This window comes from Artemia franciscana, chromosome 13 (assembly GCF_032884065.1).
Source record: "Artemia franciscana chromosome 13, ASM3288406v1, whole genome shotgun sequence".
In the NCBI taxonomy this organism is placed as follows: domain Eukaryota; kingdom Metazoa; phylum Arthropoda; class Branchiopoda; order Anostraca; family Artemiidae; genus Artemia; species Artemia franciscana.
Window position 1 is genome coordinate 32,106,250 of NC_088875.1, and position 15,441 is coordinate 32,121,690.

At 36.0% G+C, this 15,441-nt stretch overlaps 1 protein-coding gene across 2 annotated transcripts in view; it reads left to right on the forward strand.

The window, feature by feature from the left end:
- Window positions 1-15,441, forward strand: part of LOC136034805 (TIMELESS-interacting protein-like) — a 92,611-nt gene that overhangs the window by 22,402 nt on the left and 54,768 nt on the right. For both annotated transcript variants that reach the window (XM_065716222.1, XM_065716221.1), the window contains exon 5: window positions 2,920-3,117. In XM_065716222.1, the coding sequence (XP_065572294.1) occupies window positions 2,920-3,117 (198 nt within the window). The remainder of the gene's footprint in view (window positions 1-2,919; window positions 3,118-15,441) is intronic.

Genomic DNA, 15,441 nt, shown 5'->3' on the forward strand with positions numbered 1-15,441 from the left:
GCAGTAAAGGTACAGCAATTTTGATCCCAACCCGACCATATTTGAGGGTTTCAGGCTATTTTTTGGCTTGTACGGGCTCTGGCTGCGTCCTTTACTATGTAGTAGTTCCCGCTGAAACCACAATAAAATTAGAACCGTTAAGGTGAAAAATGAGTTTAGTTGCTCGTTTCGTATTAAATCAGAAGTTAAGTAGGGCTGCGTCCTATCCCTATTTATATGGGTCATTTCGATCGACTTTTTGCTCTAAGGAGCACAGCAAAGGCAGTGACAGAACTCGGAAACAAATGAGGAAGCAAAGCTCTCATTGAGTTAGATTATATTGATTAATTACGCGTCCTAGATAAAAAAAATTTGTCAGATCGATGAATTTTTCGAGGGTTTTGGAGTTCAGGGTGCAAGACTGGGTTTGATAACTAATGTTAAGAAGTCTAAGATTAGGAATAAGTAAAGGTGAAGAGGTGATGTTAGGTAACAAGCTGATCCATCAAGTTGGCAGCTTCACTTATCTAGGCAGTATGATTAGTAAAGATGCCGGATGCAATGAAGATTTTAAAGGTAGATTAGCCAATGCTCAAGGTGTTTTTTTTCTTTTCTTTTTCTTTTTCTTTTACAGTTGAAAAGGTTTGGAAGAATAGAAAGAAGAGCGTGCGAACTAAGATTAGAAATATTGGGAACTGCAGTAATGACGGTGGTCAAGTATGGTTCTGAAGCGTGGGGGCTCCAAAAACGGGGGGGGGGATTTGCTAGATGCTTTCTGGAGAAATTGCCTGTGGAAGGTTTTGGATACCCGAGCGACTGAACGTATCACAAACATTAAGCTGTACGAAAAATGTGGTTCAATTCCGCTTTCTACTGCTATAATGAGAGAAAGGTTGAGATGGCTTGAACACTCTTTTTGGATGAAGGATGACAGATTGGCAAAAATCGTCCTTGTTGATCAACCGCTTAGGGCCAAGCGAAAGCAGGTCGTCCCCGAATGGAGTGGAAGGATATCACAAGGAAAGAAGTAAGGGAGACCTTGAATAAATTGGAATGTAGGAAGAGTGTGCGTTGCTATGTTGGCCTCGGGCGGCTTGGTGCTGCAGTGAGTTGTTAGTAGTAGTAGTATATTGTGTAAAGTCTGTTTGGTCATCATAATTACTCACACCCAGCTTGTGTTATCATCTATCGTTAGAGATGGGTGTAGCCTCCTCGAACTATACAGATTGGACAGGATAGTGAAAAACATGCTGCGCCAAAGTCGAAACAAAAGTATCCGGAAGCTTTCTAAATTTGGACTAGTAAACCCTTAGAAATAAAAAGAAAACACATCTTTGCAAATCTTTCAACAAATAGAGACTATGAAAATCAAAATATCGATTCAGGCTATAATACTATTCTAAAAATTGAGCCAAAAGTTAATAATTGGAGTAAGAGAACTAGTGTAAATGCAAGACCAAAAAATTAGCAGCATTGAATATCAACAGAATGATCACTTCCCAACAGAATAATTAAATTCATGTCAAAATTATTTTCTTATTATTTTATCCAGTGGAATTTGTGTGTTCATAAGAGCATTCTCAAGTTGTATATATCTAACTGAAGCCCTCGTCAAAATACTGGTAAGAGACCAAAGAGTTTCTTTGGCTTTGAGGAGCACTTCAGCCTCGAAACACTGTACTGCTGTCATGACTATATCTTCCGCCTTGTTACCCGCTTTATTCGTACGTATAACAAAGTTCAATATTCAATTATACACTAACTCTGTATCGGTGCTTCCCATTTCACTACACGGAATGAAATAGCACTCCAAGAGACGTGGCAGGTGGGCTGGCCGAATGGCAAATAACCCGTCACAAAAGACAGTCTAGTTGGAATAATCGAATGTGAGCTACCAATCGTCAGGAAATATCCTACAAAGAAGAAGAATTGCTGGTTCCCGCTCATCTTACCTCCGCTCTTTAAGGGAGGTCCCCCTTGGTGGACAAACTGGCTCTTGTAGCCGGCAACCACCCCTATTTTGCCTGAAAATCTGCTTTATAATTTCTTCTAGCCACCTTCTTATATTTCTTATAAATTGCTATTGTATTTCCAAATAGCTAGCAAATACAAAATAATACTTTCTATATAAGTCAATAAGTATAGGTCAGGGTTATAGATCACCATAATGTCACCTCAGTCAATTGTTGCGGAACGTTAAAAAATTTTGGCGATTAAAGAGAAATCCAAAGAGCTAATGAACTACTTCCTATATTTATTATGCAACTAACTTGCAGTTGAATGCCTATATGCTATTACATGATTGTCCAGTGCCAAGAAAAAAGCAGCCAAAACCTAACTCAATATCTGCATATGAAACTTCGGAACTCTGAAATTTCTGCCATCGAGATTTCATCTTCATCGTCATCATTTTAGTTATAACCTATCATTAGTTATAACCCATTTAGTATAAGCGGGGAAATAAGACTGTTCATAAGTTTGTTTTTTTACGCTTAGCTTCTTTGCAATCCGTTTGGAGACCTAATTCTTTAAAAATTCTTATAAAAAGTGTTAAAATAAATGAACACAGGATTTTATACGATGTGTCTTATTCCTGCACAAATGACTGAGTGTGTATTCTCAACCTTATATAATAATTCCTTGCCGGTCTTTAACAGCCCCTCAGGATCTGTCTGATTGTTCATATCCCGCTCAAAGCAGATTTTCCCCCCAGAAGCCCCAGAAATGCAAAAAAATTGACGTTTGAGTGGATAATACTCTCATGTTAAGTAACAAACTCTTATCGTCTAGTAAAAACAATTTTATGTCCTTTCGAGTTTTGGCTGCGTGCCATTCTGAATTGTATGAAATTAGACTGAAAGTACAAGAAGTATTTGTGTGCTACACCTTAATTGACCATTTCGGCCGCATCACGCTCTTAAAATAAGTGTTTTGTTTTAGTCTCAACTACATAGAATTCGCCTTGGCTTAGACATTCCCTCCCATGCTCAAGAAATCGTTGAAGACACTGAATATGTCGCTGAACAACCACTTTTGAGCTCAGATGCTTTATTTGACAATTTACTTCATGAAGAAAAGATGCCATCTGTTTCTGGATATGCGAGCTTGCAGGAAATAGAAAAGCCTACTCCTAAGCCGGTAATTTCTTCCGTTGTGTTTTATTTGTAGAACCATCTTTCTGATTCAGTAGATTTTTATATGCTAATTCTGGTGCTCTAAGTTATCCAGTGCAAAAAAAGAAAAAAATAGTCTCACAGATTGCAAAACTTTCTTGGATTTTTAACCTCTTTGACTCAACAATCGTGGCATGCTAAGGACTTCATTTCAGGAAGAAGAAGTGCTCAACCACGGACACATTAATGATTTCTGAATCACATTATATTCTTTAATGTTATTGTCATTAGAAATTATTACTTGTTTTCGAATTAAAGGGTTTCTGATGAATAAAAAAAAATGGATTACCATGCAATAGTCAAATGAGAAAAAAAAGATTATAATTCCCAATAAAGATAAACTTTGAGAAGAAACTTTAGATTCAGAAAAAATATCTGGAAACAAATAGGACTTGCTTATTAAAGATATGATACAATAAACTTTGAATTAATAATCTCAGTTCAGAAGAAAAAGGTGTTCCACCTGAGTACCTAGCGAAAAAATCACTCCTTGCTAATAGATTTTAAATCATTAGGTCTTTAACCTTTTTATCCTTGAATTAACTTTAATTGCTTTTTCTGTGCTATTAATTTGATATATCATTGTTTTGATAATAAAAGTTGTTCTACTACTACTAATTGTAAACCTATGCGAAAAATTTTCAAATAAAAACTATTCCATTTTATTGTAATTTCTTATCAGAAGTGATAACCATATTCATTCTGTTGATATGTGTATTATTATATATTAATTTTTAAGAAAAATTCCGAAAATGAAATTTTATAAGAAAAGTAAAGAACTTAAGATCATTAAGATTGAACTTAAGATGAGAAGAAATAGAAATCTACAATAACTCAAACTCTAAACGACCAGAAATCACTATAAAAGAATAAATGAAACCCAAAAATAACAGAAATTGAATAAATAATCATAGCAAATAAACATACAATAGGTACTAATATAAACGAATAAGTAAATCTTAAAAAGAGCATTTTGGAATGAGACTCATGAGAGGTGTAGCATAAGTGGAAGACAGTGCCAAATTTGTCAATATATTGCTTCCCCCACCGTGAATTAGCCTGATAGAACCTCATAAATCAAATAAATTAAATAAATTAGAATCTTGCAAATCAAGCATGAAACTAATAAAAATGACTACAAACGTGAGTTTAAGTTTTGCCTCCTTCTCTCACTGTAAAAGTCTAAAACCTACTGTGTCATTGGCACTTTGCTGAAAGCTATATGTGTGTTGAACAGTCTTGGCAAGCACAGAGACAATCAAACTGAATGTTTGATATATCATGCTATCAATTACTGAAAGATCATCAGTTTAAGATTTTGTTCCGCTGTAATTTTGTTTTTATTTTCAATGCTGTAATAACTGGAAAAGAAAGTATTTATAATATATTTTGTTTTCAATGAAGCACCAATGACGCAGTACGCTTTAGACTTTTACAGTTAGGGAAGGGGGCAGTATCCAAACCCTTGTTTGCAGTGAAGCTATATTTGTCTAAAACAGTTTTGGAAAGAACTAATAGAATTAAACTGAACATTTGATATATAATGATATTAATTGCTGAAAGTTTGTCAGTTCAAAATTTCACTTTACCGTAATTTTTATGTTTATTTTCAATGTTGTAATAAGTACAAAAGAAAGTATTTGTAATATAATTCGTTTTCAGTAAAGCGCCAAAGACGCAATAGGTTTTAGACTTTTACAATGACAGAAGGAGGTAAAACCCAAACTTTTGGGTTTACTTTGTAGTAATTTTGACTTGTTTTTAAACTGGATTCGCACATTCATCTTAAGTTTCACTCGTTTAAGTTTTATTTATTCATTTATATTAGTACCTGCTGTATGTTTTATTGCTATGATTGTTTATTCAATTTCTTTTCATTTTGGGTTTCATTTATTCTTTCATAGTAATTTCTGGTTGTTTTGAGTTTGAGTTATTTTAGATTTCTATTTCATCTAATCTTAAGTTTAATATAGCCCTTACTTTTCTTTCAAAAACTTCTTTTTCAAAAAATTTCTTAATTAATTTTTGTTCGTTTTTGATTGCCGAAGTTTCTAGTTTTTCAAAATTCCCTATTTCAAAATAATTTTTGTTTCACTCAGGATCGGATTTAAAGCTTTGAAACTTTTCGGCCCAAATGTTTATGCTGCTCCGTTTTTACAAGATTTTTGGGGAAATCCCGAAAACTTAGGGAATGGTGAAAGCCACATGGCCTAGTGGACCTGTTGGTAAATACTGGTCTGGTTTCACTGAAATTTTTCATTTTATTTTCAATGTTTTAATAAGTTCAAAAGAAAATATTTGTAATGTAATTTGTTCTAATGAAGCACCAAATACGCAGTAGGCCTTTTGCTTTTACAGTTAGGGTTACCGTTACCGTTAGGTTGTAGCCAAACTCTTGTTTGTTGTTTAAGAATATTGGCGTCTTCAACAGTTTTGGAAATAGCCATTAAAATTAATTTAATTCCCATGATTTTTGGAATAAAATATCATTAATAAGTTTTTAGGGTGGAGGGGTGGGCCATGGAGGGAGGGCCAGGGGTCAGCTCCCATGATTTTTTTAATAAAATATCGTTAATAAGTTGTTGTTTTTTTGGGAAGGGGGTTCAGGCCTTGGAGGGAGGGCCAGGTGTCAGCTCCCATGGTTTATCGTTGATGAATTTTTCCTGAGGAAGGGGTATCTGGCCATGGATGACCAGGGGTAAGTTCCCACAAGCTATGGAATAAAATAATGTTCATAATTTTTTTTTTTTTGGGGGGGGGCATAGAGGGCCTTGAGTGATTTGCCATGATTTTGGAATAAAATATTGTCAACAGCTTTTTATTCTTTTTTTTTGGGGGGGGGGGGGCATGCAGAGAAGGTCAGGGGTCAGTTCCCTTTAGTTTTGAAATAAAATATCGTTCATAAGTTTTTGAGTGGGAGCGGGGCCTGAGATTATATGATATTTGAACTTTCTTCAAAACCTTAGCATAGGAGTTTTATATGCCCCCAGGACGTAGCATACATGTTGACCTCAAAGTTTTGTTATCGGATCGTTGGACTATTAAAAACCTTAAAAGGCTAACTAGAGCTTTCAATTTCCAATCAAATTATCCTCCTCCAAAGTTTGTACGACTATTCCTTACATAAAAACCTTATATGCCCTCGTTCCATAACTTACAGCACTTGCCCCCTGCCTTTGGAGAGTGGGGGGCTGCGTCAACCCTGAAGGTTTTGCTATTTTAACTTTAAACAAAATGGCTATCCAAGAATTTTGATCGAATGCATTTAGGGAAAAAAGGGCCCCGGAGGCTAGTTTTTCTCTGATCACTTTTGACTCTTAAAATGAGCACTATAACCTCCGTTGTCCAATCGAACGAGCCCCCTCCGAAGCTTATACGACCATTCTTTCCATATGAAGTGCCTCCGTGGAAAAAATAAAACACTGGAGCCTTATGTTCTTAGGGTTGGTGGAGGGGGGGGGGGCTGGTTGGGGTCGGATCACTTTTGACTCTTAAATGGGAGCTAGAACTTTCAATTTCTAATCATTTGAGTCCCCTCTGAATTTATACGACCACCTCTTCCATCAAAATCTTATATGTCCCCGGGGCATAAGTTACAACCCCTCCCCCGCGTTTCGGGGGAGGGGATTATGCTGACCCCAAAGTTTTGTCATCTGATTGGTGGACTATTTCAAGCAAAATGAGTATCTCAAAATTTTGATCGGATGCATTGGAGAAAAAGGGCCTAAGGGGGGGGGGGCTAGTTGCCATTCGATCAATTTTAACTCTAGAAAAGGGCACTAGAGTTTTTGATTTACAATCAAATGATTCCTCTGCGAAGTTTATGCGACCATCCCTTCCATAACAGCCTTATATGCCCTTGGGACATAAATTTCAATACTTGCCCCCAGGTTCTGGGGGGTCCATGTTATTCCTGGAGTTTTTATTATCTGATCTTTGGTCTGTTTTGAAGAAAATGGCTATATACAAAATTCGATCGGACACCCTTGGGGAAAAGAGGGTTAGGGGGGAGGAGGGTGGCTAAATGCCACCGTTTCACTTTTGACTCTTAAAAAGGAAGTAGAACCGGGTATGTTGACTCCACACTTTTGTTATCTGATCACTGGACTGTTTCAAAAACAAACTGGCAATCTTAAAACTTGGATCGGATGCATTTGGGGAAAAGAGGATATGTGTTGGGGTGGGTAGGGGATAAATGCCCTCCGATCCCTTTTGACTCATAATTAGATAACTAGAATTCTCAATTTCTAATAAAATGAACAACCTCTGAAGTTTATACAACTACTCTTACATTGAAACTTATATGCCCCCAGGGCATAACTGAATTCACTTGCTCCCAGGTCTGGGGGTTTGTGTCAACCTTGGAGTTTTATCTGATCTATGAACTATTTTTAACAAAATGGCTATATCAAAGCTTTTATCGGAGGCATTGGGGGAAAAAAGGGCAGGGGAGGGGCTACTTGCCTTCCGATCACTTTTGACTTTTAAAAGGGGCACTAGGACTTCCGATTTCTCAAAGTTTTTATCGGAGGCATTTGGGGGAAAAAGGGCGTGGGAGGGGCTAGTTGCCCTCCGGTCACTCTTGACTCTTAAAAGGGGCATTAGGACTTCCCATTTCCAATCAAGTGAGCTCCCTCCGAAGTTCATACGACCACCCCTTCCATATCAAGTGCCTCTGGGTAAACATATAATAATAAAACATCGGTGTCGTATGGCCTTTACTATAGGCAACGCTATAGCCTTGCCTCTGATTTAGTTTAAATTGGAATATCATTTTGAACTGGATTTGTATTAAAGTGTGTTTCTTCTTCTTTTTTTTCTGTATATGCTGGTTTATCATCTTTTTATGCTGTATTCTTCTATATTTATTTTTTGTGCATTTTTTTTTGCTTCGTTGACAATTGGTTTAGGACCTGAAGCTGAACCATTCATGCTTTTGGTTTATTTTATTCACTGTCTCAACTTAAATTTTAGCCCTATCACATACTTCTATATTTTCGCTCTATTTATAAATGTAAGACAATGGCGTGTTCCAACTGTCTGCGTCAGTTGTGTTAGTTTATTGAAACCAAAAGGAAGGGGATATATTCATGCATATAAAAAAGAGAAGATACTGAGGAAAATTCTGAACATTGTGAATGACACGGTAGTACAATCTAGTCGAATATTTTGGCTATATAATCAACAGCTGTCATCTGCAAAATACGCTAAAAGAGTCTAGGCTTCTTCACCTTACGTTCAGCCAAGACTGACAAATCAAAAGAGATATTCATCCTAGCTACTTGAATTTATTAAAAACTGGAATAATTTCTTATTACAGCATTTGCTCTTTGTGCTGCTAATCTTGTATTTCTTTAGGGTGCGGGTTTATTTTGATTGTTTCTTAATTTTTTTTTTGTTGCGTATTAAATTATTTTTCATTATCAGTTTTGGGTATATAGGATTGAGTATGTACTCATCTCAGCTTGATTTCAATTGCTTCATGGACAATTTGTTTGAATCCTAGGTAATTGCTAATTAGAATTGTTTCATTGAATAGTACAGAATTGTTTGGATTATGAAAATATAGTTGCTTAAGGCTGAATCAAAAGATGCTGAGCTGGATCCTAATGCTTTTTCTAGACTCTCTTTGTGCTGCTGGAACCGTCTTCCTAGGTTTTGGCGAGTTCGACCAACGTAATAATTTCCACAACTACACGCTGTTTGGTATACCCCTCTCTGACGAATAAGTGAAGTTTTATCCTTACCAGAATTGACAAGATTCATTACACTTAGAATTCTTTTGAAAATAACAGATAAATTATTTTTTAAACAGGTTTTTTTCATTTTTGAAGTAACTTTTTAAGTATAAGGTAGGTAAATCCTGTTTTTGGGTTTGTTTAAATTATCTACAGGTATTGGACTTAGGGTTTTAAGAAAGTTTACATTTAATCTTTGAGCAAACAGCTTTAATGAGAGAAATTGGGTAACCATTACCAAAAAGCATGTCTTTAATAAAGTCCAATTCCTTTTGAATATACGACTTGAACAAATATAAAGTAATCGATCCGCAAGGGACAGTACCATGCCTCTTTAAACCTATGGAGGTTGGTTAGGCTTTAAGTGAAAGTATCTGTTATTATGCGTTGCTTTTTTGTAAACTGGAACATCAAGCTTATTTATAATACACATAAATAAAAAATTAAAAAAGGTAATTTTCTATCTTTTCCTGTCTCTAAAGTGAATTGCATGTTTCTACCGTAAGTTATCAAATGGTCCTGAAAAATTTCAAGTTCATCTTCACCATAATTCAAACTGAAATTACATCGTCCATGAAACGTCCCCAAAACACATGCTTAATACAAACAAAAAAGAGCGTTCCTATGGGACCCCCTCTATCAAATCTACTTGCAAATATATACGTCGAACATCTTGAAAATTGGACCCCTAAATCTTATTTTCTTAAGTATGTTTTTGGGACTTCTCATGGACGATGTTGTTTCAGCTTTGAATCATGGTGCGGATGAACTTAAAGGTATCTTAGACCATCTAAATACTTACGATAGATTCTTTTAATTCATATTAGAGACAGAAAAAAATCCCAAGATGCTCCAATTTTTAATCAATCCTGGTAGCTCGAATGAATAACTCTTTGATTTTGTCAGTTGACTGAACCTATGTAAGGTGAGGAAGCCTGGACCCTTTTAAAGATAAATAAAAAAACAAGTTTTTTTAATGGAAGTAAGGAGTGACATTAAAACTTAAAACGAACAGAAATTACTCCGTATATGAAAGAGACTTTTCCTCCTCAGCGCCCCGCTCTTTACGCTAAAGTTTTTTACTGTTTTAAGAAGTAGAGTTAATAGAAAGGGTCAAACTTTAGCGTAAAGAGCGGGGCGTAGATGAGGAGGAAAAGCCTCTTTCATGCACGGAGTAATTCATGTTCGTTTTAAGTTTTAATGTCGCTCCTTACTTTCATTTAAAAAAACTGTTTTTTATTTAATAAATATAAGTGTTGGTGCTCGACTTTTACTAAAATTGTCTGCAATAGGCTGCTGCAGACGACAGTAGTAGTATAGTGTAAACAAGCTCTCGGGTGGGCGAAGTTGAATATCGTATACGCTCGGCTTTTTTCAACCAGATTCGCCACTAATGCTGCAGTACATACCCACCTCACTTTCCTCAACCCCCAAGCCCAGTAGAGGATGCTCAGCCTCATAATTGGAGCAAGGTTTATTGTAATAGCCCTGACTATCGTGATATTCATTCGCTCGTAATTTTGAAGGGATTTTTACTCTGCAACATTTAAACTTTTAATATATGTGATGTATTGAAGTATTATTCAGGATTTTTTATTAAATTGATTTCTTTCTCGATTTCCCTATTTATGTTAATAAATACCATTGATATCAGCGGGCCACATAAAGCCGAACACAAAAATCATAGGCAGCGCAATAAAGCTGTCTAAGTATTGATACAGGATAAGTCAAAATATTACGCACAGATTGTATAACATTATCTAGCGACTTATTCCGGACATTTAAAATTTGATTGTATTCGAAAAATCTAAAGTCAAAGCTAGAATTAATAACTTATCCGTTGGGCATTGTTTGACATAGAATATCCAGAAAATCTGAAAAATTCTTGGCATCGTTGCGACAGAAACGTTAAATTAATTAAAAATTGCTATGGATACCCATTGGAAGGAAAAATTAACTACTAGAGTTTGAAAATTACCTTGTTTTTATCTACGTAAAACATGCGAATATAAAACATTCTTCGCTGTCCCATTGTCTATGCACATAAATAGATTGTCAGCTTTACTGACTCTTGAACATGCAACATATAATTGTCCATGGGAAAAACAATCCGTATTCAGATCTATACCTCATTATTCTAATGATGTGTCCCTGTGTCCCGGTCATCATTTATATTCCCTGTGTCCCGGTCGTCATTTGTGTCCCGATGTCCCAGTTTGTAATTTCTCTTTGAGTGTCCCGATCGTCATTTATATTCCCTGTGTCCCGGTGTCCCGGTCGTCATTTATATTCTCTGTGTCCCGGTGGCCTGGTCGTCATTTGTGTCCCGGTGTCCCGGTCTGTAATTTCTATTCGAACAATCTCTGTGTCCCGGTCGTCATTTATATATCCCGCCTGTGCCCCCGGCGTCCTCGTTGTAGTTGTGTCCCTGTGTCCCGGTCGTCACTTATATTTCCTGTGTCCCGGTCGTGATCTGTGTCCGGGTGTCCCAGCCTGTAATTTCTCTTTGAGGTTCCCTGTCGTCATTTATATTCCCTGTGTCCCGGTCGTCATTTTTGTCCCGGTGTCCCGGTATGTAATTTCGTCAGTTGACAAACATGACGTCAGTCGACAAACAACTTCATGACGCATACAGCTCAATCCTTAAAATGACATCAGTCGACAAACATGACGTCAGTCGACACACAAACATGACGTCACTCGACACACACACAGACAACTTATTTTATATATATATATATATATATATATATATATATATATATATATATATATATATATATATATATATATATATATATATATATATATATAGATCTTTGAACCGAGATAATTCAGCTGCTTACCATAAAAAGTCTAGTGGACCAGAAGTCTAGGTGTTTCACTAAATCTGAAAAAATATTTTGTGTTATATTTTCCAGTGTTAGGGTTAGATCTTTTGGGTCTTACTGCAACATCAGTTGGCAGCTACTGCAAACCAGAGAATCGTATTTATTAAAGTTCTTTGTAATGTGTTTCTGACGTCTATAATGCAATATCTCTGTGAAAATTTTCCTCTGATTCAGTTCTTGACACAATCTGCTCCACCTTTTTCTTTTTTTAAAATTATTTAATTATTATATTCTATTTAAAGCTTTTGACGTTTTTCTATTTTAGTAAGTCCATACCCCACTTGTAACTGACATCACCATATAGTTTTAAGTTAATGTCATTTAAGGCTGTAAGCTGCGATTGTAAATTATGTAATTCATCACTTTGTATACATATATCTAGGTTTAAAAAATGATTGTATTTTTTGTGCTTTTTAATTTACAAAAACATGAAAGTCTGGCATTTTTCTTCAAAATAAGCCCTTAAACAGCATTTCATGACGTTAAGGTGCCCTGCTTGGAGTGGGGCACGATGCTGCTGAAAAATCAATTTTTTCTAATGGGAAGCTGTGATGTCCTCTTTCATTTTTATCTGTCGTATAATCCTTTCATTTTTATCTGTCGTCGCTATTTATTTGTTTCTCTCACAATTGTAAGTACATGAAATGCAAAAGAAAAACGAAATATATCAACAAACAAAACAAACTATTGATTTAAAATAGGCTTAATAACATAACTGAATAAAATACATAAAAACAAAAAAAATTAGACATTATTCAAATTCTAGAAAAAGAGAAAAGAATACGCATAAAGAAGAATTTTTCAAACTTATTATAAAAGTTGTCCCTCTTAATTTTAGCGAATTGCAACAGTGGTTTAATTTTGAACCACAAACTAAGTCATTTTTTAAATACAGATTGGAAAAGCAATTAAAAATGTTCCATTTTTTAAATAAAAACAAGAATTTATGAAATATCGCAGATTTTAATATCTTGAAAAAGTAGGGCAGGATAAAAGAAGCAGGAGGACAACTACATTAAAAAGAGAAGCTAAAAATTACGGCAATAGATACGATAACGCCGTATTTAGCCAAATATATTTCCAATTTCTTTTTTATAGTATTTTCCTAGAATATTAAAATTTTTTATTGACTTCGAATCTCAAGGTGAAGCACAATCGGAGGCAACGCTGAAGTATTGCCTGTAGTAAAGGCCAAGGCTCCAATATTTCATTATGTATTTATTTGTTATTGATTATTTTTTGCCACATGTACTTCAGATAGAAGGGGCGGTCTTATAAACTTCGGAGGGGACTCATTCGGCTTGAAATCGGAAGTTCTAGTGTTCTGAGTCAAAAGTATCAGAAGGGAACAAGCTCCTCCGTGCCCTTTTTCCCAAAATGCATCCGATAGAATTTTGAGCTAGCCATTTTGTTAAGAATGCTTGAATTATTTGATAAACAAATTCCGGGGTCAACATAACCGCCAAGGCCCCAGGGGCAGCCATTACAAACTAAGACTTGGGGCCGTATATGGTTCTTATGGAAAGGGTGCTCACATACACTTCAGAGAGGCCATTTTTTAAGAGTTAAAAGAAATCGGAGGGAAAATAGCCCCTTCCCCCACCAGCACACTTTTATGTACACACCTATTCGATCAAAACTTTGTGATAACCATTGTGTAAAAACAGTTCAAACATCAGATAATTTAAGCTCTAGGGTTGACACCACCTCACAGAGCTTGGGGGCAAGTGTTTTAAGCTATGCGCCGGGGCACATAAGGTTTTTATGTAAGGGATGGTCGTGTAAACTTCAGAGGTGGCTCATTTGATTTAGCTATCTTATATGAATCAGTTTGTTCATAAAAGTTTTTCAAAGATAGTTTGAAAAACTATCTTTTATGAATCAACAGTGGTCGGAAGGCCTCCCAACACCCTTTTCCCCCAAATGTATCCGAACAAAATTTTGATATAGTCGGTTTGTTTGAAATAGTGCAAGATCAGATAACAATAATTTCGGGGTCAACCCTCCACCCACTTATGCTTATGATATTAACTACCCTAGAGCAACACAGGATTTTTACGGAAGAGGTGGTCGCATAAACTTTGGAGGTGACTCAAACGATTAGAAATTGGAAGTTCTTATTCCCATTTTAAGAGTCAAAAGTAATCCGATGATAGCTAGCCTCCCGTCCCCTGCTCTTTTGCCGGTATGTGTCAGATCGAAATGTTTTTATAGCCATTTTGTTTCAAAATAGACCAAAGATCACATAACAAAACTCTAGGGATAAACTCCGTTCTGAGGATTGCTCCCCAGAACCCGCGAGCAAGTGCCGTAAATTATGTCCCGGAGGTAACTAAGGTTCTTGTGGAAAGGATGGTCGTAAAAAACTTTGCTTTCGGCTCATTCAATTGTAAATTTGGATTTCTATTACCCTTTTTAAGGGCCAAAGAAATCAGAGCGCAACTAGTTCCTCCTCGAACGCTCCCCCTCCCAAAAAATACATCCAGTAGTAATTTCGAGATAACAATTTTTTTTAAAATAGTTTAAAAACCAAATAAAAAAAAAACTTCATGGTCAACACAACCCCCCATAGGCCGGGGGCAAGTTTTTTAAGTTGTGAGCCAGTGCCATATAAAGTTTTATGTAGGAGGTGGTTGTATAAACCAAAAGATGGCTCAATTGATTGTAAATTAAAAGTTATAGTTACCTTTTTAAGAGTTATTAAAAGTGATTGGATGGTTTCTACCCCCTGCCTTCCATGCACATCCTTTTTTTCCCAAATGAATCCAATGAAAATTCTGGGGTAGCCATTTTGTTTTAAACATTCCAACGATCAGATGACAAAATCTTCAGGGTCAACATATCACCCTGCCAGAGCTCAGGGGAGGGATTTTAACTTATGTCCCAGGTGCATATAAGGTTTTCATGAAAGAGATGGTCAAATAAACTTCAGAGGAGACTCAAATGATTAGAAATTGAAAATTTGAGTTCCCTTTTTCAGAATCAAAAGTTATTTGATGGCAACTAGCATCCCCCCACCAATCCTAAGGCCATAAGGCTCAAGGTCTATTAATTTTTTCACAGCACCACTTCATTTGGAAAGGATGGTCCTTTAAACTTTGAAGGGTGCTCATTCCGTTGCAAATAGGAAGTTATTTTTAAATTACTTCCAAATAGCCCATTTTAAGAGTCAAAAGTAATCAGAGGGCAACTAGCTCCATCGCCCTTTTTCCCAACACCCCTTTGTTCCAAAGCCATCCCATAAAATTTAAACAAAAATCCCATAAAAAAACAACAAAAAATCAAACACTATTTAAATTCTGAAAAAAGGGAAAAATATTTGCATAAAGAGGAATTTTTCAAACTTATTATTAAAATTATATCTCTTAATTCTAGCCAATTCCAATGGCATTTTAATTTTGTTTGACAAAACTAATTCAATTTTTCAAAATGTTCAAAACTGTTCAAGACTTTTTTTGTGTGTTTTTTGTGTTAGGGGGGGGGGGAATTGAAGGAGGGCCAGGGTTCAGCTCCCATTATACTTTAAAGAAAATATCGTTATACTGCTGATTTTATTTGGGAGAAGGGTTTTAGGGGCGATGGATGGAGGTCCTGGGAACACCTCTTATTTTGGAATAAAATATCAGTAATAAGCTGTTTTTGGGTGGAGGGTTTGGGAGG